This window comes from Chroicocephalus ridibundus, chromosome Z (genome assembly GCF_963924245.1).
Source record: "Chroicocephalus ridibundus chromosome Z, bChrRid1.1, whole genome shotgun sequence".
Lineage (NCBI taxonomy): Eukaryota > Metazoa > Chordata > Aves > Charadriiformes > Laridae > Chroicocephalus > Chroicocephalus ridibundus.
In genome coordinates this window covers 41,024,912-41,037,263 of record NC_086316.1, presented here as the reverse complement: position 1 = coordinate 41,037,263, position 12,352 = coordinate 41,024,912, and the positions used below count along the sequence as shown (strand labels likewise).

General features: G+C 38.4%; 1 protein-coding gene across 1 annotated transcript in view; it reads right to left on the bottom strand.

The window, feature by feature from the left end:
- CDC14B (cell division cycle 14B) overlaps window positions 1-12,352 on the bottom strand; it is a 46,902-nt gene that overhangs the window by 27,346 nt on the left and 7,204 nt on the right. The window contains 3 exon segments of the mRNA XM_063320220.1: window positions 8,448-8,540; window positions 10,321-10,396; window positions 11,325-11,418. Coding sequence (XP_063176290.1) covers window positions 8,448-8,540; window positions 10,321-10,396; window positions 11,325-11,418 — 263 coding nt within the window.

Here is a 12,352-nt window from a genome sequence, read left to right as displayed (position 1 = left end):
TGTGTGTGTATGTGAACATATATATTGCTAGCAACCACATAAGTCTAGCACTGCTTGCTTATCAGAAAAAGAGTCCTGCCCCAGAAAAACTTGGAAACCAGAGACAGGAAATGGCATTAGCAAACAGAAGGTAATTAAGCAACAGAAACACAGTTTCTAGCCAGACATGAGTCACCTGGAAAAAACCTGGGATTCAGTGCTGTAAGGCTGCGTATTATACAGAGTACTGCCTGTACAACAGGCAAATAGAAATGCAGCTAATACTAGCTAATACTCTAAGCACAGGTAGCTCAGAAAGACCAAGGATTTCTCCCGTATCTCAGCTGAGCTTTTACCAGCTTCTTAAAGAAAACAGGCTTCAATGGAAAAGCATTTGTTTGCAAGTGCAACAGCTGCAAGAGGCAAGTTTTTTTCCATAACTTTAAGTGTTGTATTAAAATAAGTCTAAATAATGTTACAGTATACTGAAACATGTTAGCTCTTAAGCACGGATCCAACTTCTGAAATTACATTACTAGTGAAGTTGCTAGAAACACCTTTTTTAACATACATGCACATGTGTATGGATTTGCATATGAACACTCGCTATATACAAGGACATTTAAAAAAAGCCAACCTGATATTGACACAAAAATCCAACATCTACCATTGTTTAGTATATACAAATAATACACTGCAAGAAGATGGCATTTTTCAAAATACACAGTACTTTCTGTACAACTGAAGCAATATACAGTATATTCACTGAAGAAGGAAGCTCTCTGAGTTGGATTTCTCAGAATTTTCTGAAATAAAGAGAGATCCCGCTGCACTTCAGCTGTGACACTACTAAACATATGAGATACAACACGTGAACAGTTGCAGAGACAGCAGTTGATGAAACGGTCAGATGGTTCTCAATGAAAAGTGGCTTACAAAAAAAATTAGGTTAGTATGAGGGTAATCTGGACAGGTGCAATGGCATGGTGTGCTTCAAAAGGGAAGAATGGCATTCAGTCTCTACACAGAATGGGAAAGACCATAAACAGATACTTACTTCACAAGGAAAGTATCCTGGCAGTAACACAACACAGAAAGCTGTGACAGTCAAAAGGGACACAGGATCAGTTTCTGTCACAGCTTAAAACCATAAGAGAGTACCCAGCTGAAAATCTTGGATGCAAGCAAGGCTGGATAGAGGCTGAACGTGGGTGAGCCTAGGTTCAGGCTGTGGGTGAACCAAATTCTGGATATGGAAACAGGTTAAGACTGAAAGGATCAGGGAAGGAGCAGCAAAACCCAGGGAAGCAACAGACGCCAAGGCAGCAGAGGCCCCATCTGCATTAGGAAGCTGATGCATCAGCAGAAATGTATCTATAGACTGAGAGCCAGCACTGAAGATCTGACATCTGCACTATACACTTCCAGCAGCCCTTAAACTTCACAGCTAGTCCTGTGGACTGAATACCCATTACTTACTGGGATTGCTCCTAGGCTGCTCCATGAAGTGAGCCAAAATGCAATGAGCACGGTTTAATGAAAGATTCACTTCAAAAATACACTCCTGACACAAACTGAAACTGTAATACAGATTCATATATATAACTATACGTATAACTATATATATATATATATAACTACATAATACTGTTTCTGACCAGAAGGAGGCCACTAAAGCCTTAAAGATGAACAATTTAATTGGAATGATGTGGGTGAACAAAGGACTAAAGAAAGCTAGTAAAAGACAGAGAGAAAGTAAAAGTGATTAGAGAAGTAGTAGGCAGAAGTGCTGAAAGACAGAAGGACTTTCTAAGGCAGTGAGCAGAACTGAAATCTCAGAAAGGAAGAGAATGGAAGTGCTGATCTGATGAATGGCAAAACATCTATTTCTAAATTCATGAGGTATGTACTGGAGGAAAGAGGGGAAATGGGAAAAGACATAACCTCCAGAAATCAAAATATACAACAGCTGAAACCCATTTGTCCAGATGCTGATTTTATGTTATGTTTCTGCCGTGCTTTCTAAGATGACAGACACTTTCAGAAATAAAGTTGTTTTCTTAAGATTAAAAAGTTTAAGGTTAAAAGATGCGTAGATATGTGACTTAGAGACATGGTTTAGTGCTGCACTTTGCAGTGCTAGGTTAAAGACTAGAGTTGATGATCTTAAAGGTCTTTTCCAACCTAAATGATTCCATGATTCTAAGTTAATGCCAATAAAGCAACCAGCAAGAAGTACTACTAAAAAGATGAAAAATACTAGAATATATTTCAAGCAATGATATTAACTGTTATTTAGCAGAAGTATTTTCTGGGATAGTTTTTGTTCATTCTTCTATATACAAATGGAGAAAAGTCTATTAGAATTTTACATTCATTTACCCAGGGGCTCCTTTCCTGCAGGTCAGGCAAATAGTATTGAAAAAAAAAAAAAAAGGCAGCTTTTTAAAAAATCATAGAAAATTCATCAGATCTGAAAAAAATCATCCACAAGTACAGTATATTCCAACAATCATATGCAAGTGCAGATGGGCGTGCATACACATCTACATACAAACACATACACACCTACATACAAACACACACACAAATACACACGGAAAAACTCTTAAAATCCTTTACAAGTCTTTTACATAAGTACCTTTCAGGACAATTGTTACCATAAGGAACTGACATCTTTCAAGTCAAAATAACATAGCATTTTATCACACTATGTGATCACCTGTGTACCAACACTTTAGAAATTTGCTTTCTTTATGCATACAAAAAAAATGCTACTGAACTTCAAAATACAGCCAGAAATTTGCGATTAGCAGTTGAACCATTAACATTGCTCTAATCATCCTTTTCATTTAGGACATCTGTTTCTAATTAAGGGACTGCAGACAGCTCTGTGAATGGTCAAGAACCATCCAAGCGTTGAGTACTGGGAAAGGTGCACTCAAGCACTGCTCCTGCCAACACTGCTGTGCAGTCAAACAGCCACTATAGTATTCACTGAATGAAACAGAAGGGCTTGCGGGGCTAGGTAACCTAGTCTTTATTTATGAGCATTTAAAATCAACCATAGAATGAAAGCTCTTTAAGCAAGCCATGTTATTGTCTGATTCATATCAGTGTTTTCAAATCAGCCCTATTTTTTAAACAAAGGTTTCCTAGATTAGCGTTACAACCATGAAAACGGTATTCACAATAGGATGAAAAGTGTTCCTGGTAGAAAAGGAAATGAAGCTCTGGTTGAAAAGGCACCTTTATCTTCAATACATGGGATCGCCAAGTGAAAGAGTAATGCTGCACGCAAGACAAAACCATGTTTGATAACAATCACCTATGACATAACTTATTGGTTTTGCAGGAAAATTAAATAGGATATTTAAATATGCTGTACTGTTAGAAACTATCAACTCAAGTCTGTAAATAGCACTTTAAATTCACGTCTATGATGTGCTTAGTGAAATCAAGTTCACCGTCCTGCTCATCTTTAACTGCAAAATCTACTTACGGTTGCTACCTAAATCACATATTTTACCAACCCTACTGACTAAAAAGCAAGAAAATAATGAAACGATTCATTTTAAACTGCTTACAAGCAAATTTCATGAGACACAACTATGTTCCAAAAATTTCACTCACCCAAAACAGCCTGAACTGCTATAAACTGCAAATAATCACAACCCATACATTTTGAACAAATACAAATAACTACTGTGTGTGACTGGACTCAAACACAAGCTCACACACATGTGTAATTTTGCTATAACTTCAAAGCACTTTACTTCATTAAAACCTCCACTGGATATACCAGTCAGTAAATACATTAGTTTTTCTATCAATATTCCTTAGAAGAAAGGGTCAAATACAGCAAAATTAAAATAGAAATACATATAACAGAATCAAAAGCTTCCTGTATGGATTTGTGGTGTACTGAAGAAATGCATATGTGACCAACAGCCCCTTCAGTAGCAGAAACACAGCCATTAAGTGGACAAAAGTGGCAGAGAGGGAATAACTGCCTGTCTCTAGCAGCTCTCTCTGTTAATCATAAACAAAAGCAAGAAACCTCCAATTACCTTTTAAACAGAGGAGGAGAGGAATAGAAAATCCTATTAGCTGGGAACTGACTGGGCTGAGCACATCAGTACTTCACCAGCTAAGAAAGCAAGCTAGTACTACTGTGAGGGACCCCCAAAGAGCAACCTCTGTTCTCCTATGAAACAAGCAGTCTGGTAAGAACATTGTGAGGAAGAATGTAGTACAAACAAACAGTAGGAAAAGCTGTTGTCATGAAGGCTAATCACGATTTCCCAAATACAGTTCAGAGAAGGTAGCTTTTTAGAGGACACAAACACAGAGAAAGCCAAAAAGACCCGAAGCAACTTTTGCTTAAATGAAAGGACAGTACTTTGTCCATCTCTGTCACTCGCTTGTCAAGCCCAGGCACCTCTCACCAAAACGTTACTGAGGGTAAACACAGTTTACCCACCTGTAATTTGAGCGCTGCCGCAGTTACCCATTTACCACCACTCATCCCCGACCACTAAACAAACAGGTTTCCCTGCTTTCCCATGGCTTACCCAGAGATAATTCTGCAAATGCCAACGTAAGAACAGAGCAGTTCAACATCACACAGAAGGGCGCTAATTGCTTCTGCAACCTCCAGCTTCTACCCAGCATTAGGTCCACAGCTAGGAAGGGCACTAACAAATTGAAAAGGCAAAAAAACAGTACTATGGATCAGAACGGTTGAAGGAAACGCTGCTTACCCTGAAGAAAGAAGATGGGAAAATAGACAAAGTACAGAGATGAGTCCTGGTGAAGATGACCTGAATTACAGCAGTTCATGGGGCGGTACCCTCGGAGGGTCAGCCTCCAAGTACATAATTAGTGCCAGGCCTGAGAAAAAAAACACTGTTACCAAGTTAATGCAGTCAAGGGGAGAGGGAGGAGCTTGGGAATTGGGTGGACAGGGCACAGAGGGTACATTTTCTTTCTTAATATAGAAGGAGCAAAGATGGAAGAAGCAGACTTTCCTCACCCACAGCCAAGTCCTGGCGAAAATCAAGAGAAGCCACTGTAGAGATCAACTCAGAAGATCACTGCTGCTTTGGTAGAGTAGTAAGGCCTGAACAGTGCAGATAGCTTCCAAGGAAAAGCAATTTTTCTTTAAAAGGTGAAGAACACAGGGTTTTTTCACCCCCCTCCCTTCTTTCCCCTCACCCCCTCCACACATATATAAAGTGTAAACATTCAACCCCACACACAGAATTCTGGCTACCCTTCGTGTGGCTGAACATGCCAATTTTATGCTAATCTACACAGAAGAATATTATCTCCATTATGCAGTATATAATCTGTAAAAATGAAACAAAGTACAGAATTAAAATAGATGGAAGATGAACAATAAAGGTATTAAGATCTAAATTGTTAAGATTTACTCTAAAAATTCATATTTTATTCTAAAACTACACATATAACAATGTATCTGAAAACTTTGTTCTTCACTTTTAAGGCCATGTTATACTGAAGAGCCCTGTAGCTTGAGTTAGGCTCTGCTGTCACATCAAAGTACACCTGGAAGGAAGCAGCAGATGCAGGAGTGGGGATAAAGAAGTGTGTAGCCTGGAGAGTTCAGAAACTATCTCCACTGAAGAGGAAAGAAAGACAAGTTAGATGAAAAGGGGGGTGAAACATTAAAACACACCAACTGTGAAGAAAAGACTGGGAGCAGACTTTGCTTGTAAACCTAACAGCTGCCCTTACACTTCACCATAGTTAATGAAGACTTTCATGAATGCCTTAGTAGTCAAAATGAGCATATCCCCACACAACATATATGTAAACAAAAGATGCTGAATGATAAATCATGCTAATATATCCCAGCTCCTTTAAGCAGAAGTTAAATAATACTCTGTTTAAATATACAAATTTAAGGTCAACAAGCCATTAAAATGACAGGCTTGGAAGTTGATAGCATAAAAATATTAAATGTTTACGAGGACACACAAGTTCCAGAAGAGAACTAGTTATGTACAGTTCATTATAGCTTAATGTGTTAAAATGTGGCTGTGCTTTTAAAAAAAAAAAAAAAAAAACAAAACAAAACCATAAAGCACACTTGTGACTGTGCAATTCCTGAAAACCTTGCAGCCTGTTATTCCTAACAAGTAACCTAGAGCACCTGCATCTGCAGAGCACCTTGCACCCAAAACTATGCTAAATTATCAAAGGCCTTACAGTACACACAGACAAGCACTATTTTCATGACTAACTCTGCAAAGGTAACTTTCCCTTTCTACTTCCTTGCTTTTCCCACCTGAACTCCTCCAACCTGATGTACTGCCACACAGTTCCTCAAACTAAGATAAACCATGAAGCTAAAAAACCAAAATCAAACAAGGAAACACATTTAACCCACAGAAAACAAAATACAGTGGCAACCTACCACTTATATTGTAAGGGATCAGAAATTAAATGATGATACCCAGTTCAAGCAGCAAAGAGCGTTACCAACAGGATACGGTCTGATTACAGAAAAGCTTCTTAACGTTTCTACCGATAGCTGGATGGATCCTCCTTCATCAAAAAGCAAAGCACTCTGAACTGAAAAGTAGGTGGATACTTAAGCCTACATATGTTTAAAATAAGAAGGCTTCAACGTATTTCCTTTCAATCGGGAAATATGCTTATAGACATACATTTATCATGCATTCTGAACAGATCCTATACCATTCCTCGCCCCATAGAGAACAATCCAATTGTCCCTGCATAAAGGTGGGATGTGTATGTCTGAACACTTCAGCAGTGAGTGCTGTGATTAAGCCTGCCCCTTCATGAAAGATCATCAAAGGTGCCAGGGGAAAAAGTAAGCCTCAGGGACACAGTCTTTCTTCTGTGATCTTCCTTCACTGGAATCCCTCCCACAGGAATCTGGGAAGAAACTGTACTCTACTGCATAGAAAACGCAGTATCAAAGCAAAAGTCTGTTGCGCTGGAAAGAAAATCAGCATCTAGCTTGAGCTACCTCACCATCTAGGACTTGTGATTATGCAAGACAGACACCCCCCCAATCAAGGAAGGGACTGATGCCCACATAGTGCTTCGCTATGCACTTCTTGTATTGGACTGTTTTGACATTAGTTAACTTTCCTTACTGTGGATTCTGCTCCAAATGTCAGATGCTGTGCTGCACAATACTACTACACGTATTCAGAACAAAAGCTTAGGGAAAAACAAAACCCATTTCCTACCAAATAACGGCTGATAACTGAAGCCAGTCCATTCTCGCTTTCTGGGCCTCTCTTATGATCAAGTCACTAGGAATAAGCAGTTTTCCTAAAAGCTGCAGCTGTTTTGTCAACTTAATGCCTTAACTGCAGCAAGTTTAGTAACTCATGTTGCTGGTTTCCATGTGTTTTAAGAATACAAAGGTCAACAGCAACATTCCTAAGCACATGTTTCAAATACCAAGAGTGACACATTTTGAAATCTAGTTCTTAATTTCTAATAAGTACTGTAGGAAACAGACAACACAGAAACCCTGTGGAGCAGAAAACAGACATCCTGCATGATGTAGAGAGGCAGCAATGAGACTGCCAGCATCACAGCAAGAACTGTACAGGCTTGCAACCAAGAATAGGAATGACCTCAAGCAACATGAACTCTGACCCCTCAAATCTCCAACATCAAAGTACGCATAGGTTCCCACTCGATTTTATTCCTCAGTAAACATGCGAGATGGTTACAATCAAGGTGTGTTACAAGTCAAAACAGAACATGAATATGGTACATCACATCTTTCATTCTGAAGCATTCAGCACTTTATTCCTCGACTACACTTCTATGTACCAAACATTGATTCTTTAGATGCAGTTGTGATGTAAAGCCAGTCATTTTCTCCTCTGCAGTCAGGTACCGGGCTCAGTACATTTTCAGCCACCTTGTATATTCTCAGGCTTTATACCAGCTCTAAGCCTACCACACGATCTCACTCCTCCTAGGTTAACTGAAGAGATCACCTTGCATTACAAAAGTAGCATCTGGGGAAGAAAAGGTCTATTTAAACATGCATGCAATGAGAAATTATACACTGTACTTCATGCAAGATAATATTTCTCTATTTAAAAAAAAAAAAGAGACCATGTGTGGGTGGGGGAAAGGAAAAACATCAAGAAACAGTCATTTTTTTTCTAAATTAAAATATTCATAAAGAATTTTTTTTCAGTGGTGTTCTTATCTCTTAGGAGCACAGATTGCAGTAGAGAAGAAAAAAAATAAACCCATACAACTTCATTCACATACTTGCTAGACTTTAAAAACTGTCTTTGTATGTGGTACCTTACTATAGAATACATTAGTAGGAAGATCATTCAAGAGAAAATAATTGGTTTTATCTTGCTGTTTTAAAAATTGAGTATGAAAAAATGAACACATTTATCAACCTGATGTAATGTAAAAATGTAAATACTTACTGCGTAGGAGCCTATGAGGAATGCAGCATTTGCTTGCTTTTTCTGATCAAAGCCAGTATAATGAATTATTTTCTTCCTTATCAATGAAAATGACTGTATCGAGAAATGAACAAGATTATGATTCTGCATTTTAGACTTTTCATGCCTTCTTTTAAAAAATTAGAAGAACGCAAGAGCCTGTTCACCTACTTTCAGCCTCCACCTCAGATGAACCAAGTATACTGTAGACTAGTCCCTCAAAGGCTTTGGAAGACTCTGTTGCATCCCTACCTAGATTGTTCCAGTGTTCTTCTCAGTATCCAGTGTTAATAATTTCTGATACAAATTACAGTAATCTTTCTTTCACTCCTTGAATGCATTTACTACTTCTGACTTTCAGCCTTATGCAACAGACAGGCATTTGTGAGATGTAAATACACAGTGCCATTCTCAAAAACATCACAAACATGTTAAAGTTGCCCATGGTTTTGAAAACAGAATTTAGACTTTTTTATTCTTAAAGAAAACCTGACTCTAAATAAATAAACCAGTAGCTGTTTCTGAGGATCAGAACCACTGGAAAATATATGCTTAGATTAAAATATTTTGAAAGTATTTTAAACTTCAACATAAATAACTTTTTAAAATATCGTGTCTCCTTTTGTCTTAGAAAGGGAGTGGAATGGCATTCATTGACAATAGAAAGGACACACATCTGTGGTGGCAGCAAAAACTATCCCCTGACTGGACCTTGAAACAAATTTTGGTGCTCTTGAAATTGTATACTTTGATCAACTGCTAAGCTACCATAAAATGTCACTATTTAAAGAGCAATGTTACTTGCTCAGACACTATTCAATACACTCAAGACAAATACACCCCAGATCACTAGCAGTAGTATGTTCTCAGCAATCCTAACATGTCTCTCCAATACCAAAACCAATATTCAAAGGGATTAAAATATAAACTTGTGTTGCTTCAGAGCATCCTGTAGGCAAAAATCAGAGGATCTTGTCTCTGGCAAACTTGTTCGTAGTGTCATAGTGACAACGCAAGTCTGAATTATGCAAACTAATACCAATGACAGACATCAAGGAACAAGAATAAAGAAAAAAAAAATCTCTGTTAAACTATAATGTTCTGCATACTTCCCAATTTTCAGAGTTCAGTGGCAGTTTCAAGATCTAAGCAGTTTTGAAGAGGCAAACTGTGATTCACATTAAAGCTATTAAGTTTTTTTTTTATCTGCCTAACAGGTTTTATACTCCAACATCTGTTAGAAGTCAACTGATTTGAAGTCATTCATGTTAATTAATATAGGAACTCTCTGTTTCAAAGACACTATGCTTTATCAAGAGCCCAATCCCGAAAATACTGAGCAGCCTTCAGAGAAGATAATCTGCTGTAGGAGCATGGTAGTCTCCCTCAGGACTATGACATAAACGCTATCAAAGATCAAATGTTGCTTCTTATCAAAGAGATGTCAGAACCAAAAGATAAGCCCAAGTCAAATACAAACCACCTCAAATGAAAATGTGTTGCATTGCACCCTCAAGCTCATTCACTACTGGCAGATTGCCAAGAAGACTGAATTTCAGGAGGGCAGCTTTTCATTTAACAAAGTCCACACCCATTTAGCAAATCATCTTTTAGGAGCTTAACATTAGTTACTCCCATGGTGCTGCACTTTCTGGTTCTTAGAAGTGGTTTTTCCCTCCTGATGCCTCTCCTCCTCCCTAAATTCACCTTAACAAAAATTTAGCATTTATACATTTATATTCAAAATTTAGCTGGATTAGGAACCCAGAAAAGCACCCTAACAAAGAACTTTTGGCCTGTTTGGTTTTGCTCTTTAAAAAGTCAAGAATATTGAATAAAAAAACCCAAGTGTTACCTTTAATTTCTTATTTAGCTTGCAGCAGTATCTGTAGACCATTGCCAGATTGAGTGGTCCAAAGTCTGCATAGAAGCTGGTAGGAGAAAGGGGAAAAAGCATACATGATGTCTGCAAATACCTTTTTAATCAGATGCACAAAGCAAGGAGTAATAAAATATGTGTGATATATGCATATCATTCTAAAAACATTAATGCCTTCTTACATACATACTATTTTGTTGGAGGAAACAGTTTTGTTATCTTTAAACAGAGACTAGAACTTTTTGTTTTCCAGACATCACCACTCAAAACCAAACTGGAATACTCACGGGCTGTAAAATTCTCACTACTGTATCACTCTGTGATACCAGTTTAGAAACTCTATTTTAAGAGCAACCCAAAAGTTTTACTTTAAAAGAAGGCAATTAACATCACTAGAGAAAAGTGAACACAGAGAATAAAGACTGATTAGTACTTTAAAAAACAGTAAGCACACCCTTGGTCAAAAATATTTAAAGAACTACCAGCATTCCAGTTCACATACAAAGGCATATACTGTTTACACTACAGGGGTAATAATATAGCCATTGTAAGCTCATAAAGGCTTGAATTGATTTTGCCAGTTTTTTCTCTTATTCTAGGAAGTTTAGACATTCCACTTAATACTTGAGCAATCAAAGACGTCCCCTTCAGCTTGGCAGTCCAGTGTGCGCTTCTGAATATATATTGTTGCGTCATGATCCTGTGTCTTCTGACAAGAATGGGCACAACGAAAGCTTCTGCTTTTAAAAGATTTTTAAGAAATCCTGATGGGAAGCCAAGAAACCATTCTAAGACATATAAATCATCATGGCAGATAAGTCTGAGAGGACCAAATTCGTGTAATTAGTTCTATAATGGGAATGGTATGCTTCCCTCAGCTACATTTAAAAAACAGAATGTCAATTAGACTGGTTCCTCGTTGCTGTTCTTCTGACTAATTTATTTCTGTAAAAACCAGGAAAAAATAGGTCTGTACTTACTTCTCATATACAAGTTCATCATCTATGCAGAAATAATGGGTATTTGCAACTCCACTCTTTGGTTTTTGGCAAAGAATTGCAAAATAAAGGCGATCTGAAATGCAAGAACATTTAAAGCCTTTATAAACATTACACTTTTCTGCTGAAAGTCTGAAATATTACCTGTCAACAGAACAACTTTAAATGGTTTAAAATGAACCAAATCTTCTTTTACGTATTACCAAGCTAGATATTATTATTTCTCTGTTGTTAAGCAGCAAGGCACACAAAGATTGAGGCTTTTTGCTCAGCAGTGTTACTGTAATCCCCAGCTCTTTAGTGTTCTTTCCCAAAGTGTTCCAGGAAAGCTACCTGTTTGACGACGTTGCAATATAGCAGGAGCCTGTCTTGCACCCATGCACACAGGAGACACCCACCTCCTGTTGGCAACAGACCCCACCTGTTGCACGCCAAGTACCAACACACACACACACCCCAACTAAGCCACAATCTCTCAGCACCTCATAGCACCTATTTTAAACTAAACGGCAAAGTGCACTTGAACCGAAACACAAGCACTTCCTATCTTCCCATAAAACAACTATTTTGACAGTAGTGGCATGCAATTAAAACCTGCAGGTTACAGACACCGGAGGGATGCAAGGCGGCAAGGGCGCAGCCCACTGCGGCCCACGGGAGCACCAGCAGAGCCACCACCTGGACATCCCCATCCACCTCCCGACCCCAGCCGCCCCCCAAAGCTTGCCTGTAGGCAGGCAGAAGGCACCTTGTGCTTGTCCTATCTTCCCTTGTTAAGCTGAGGGGGAAAAAATAATGCCAGTGGTATTCACAGAGGTATAAATTATTTTTACGGCTGGTGGAGCTGTAGCCCTAGTGAACTTTAAACACGGACTGTGCTGCTGCTGTAAATTGCTGTGCTTGCGGTAATTGGTCAAGAAAAGTTGAGGCCTTGCAGCACCGCAGCAATACTTTTCTTCCTCTTGCTGAAAAAATATCATTATAAAATACATGGATTAAAATTCACCCCT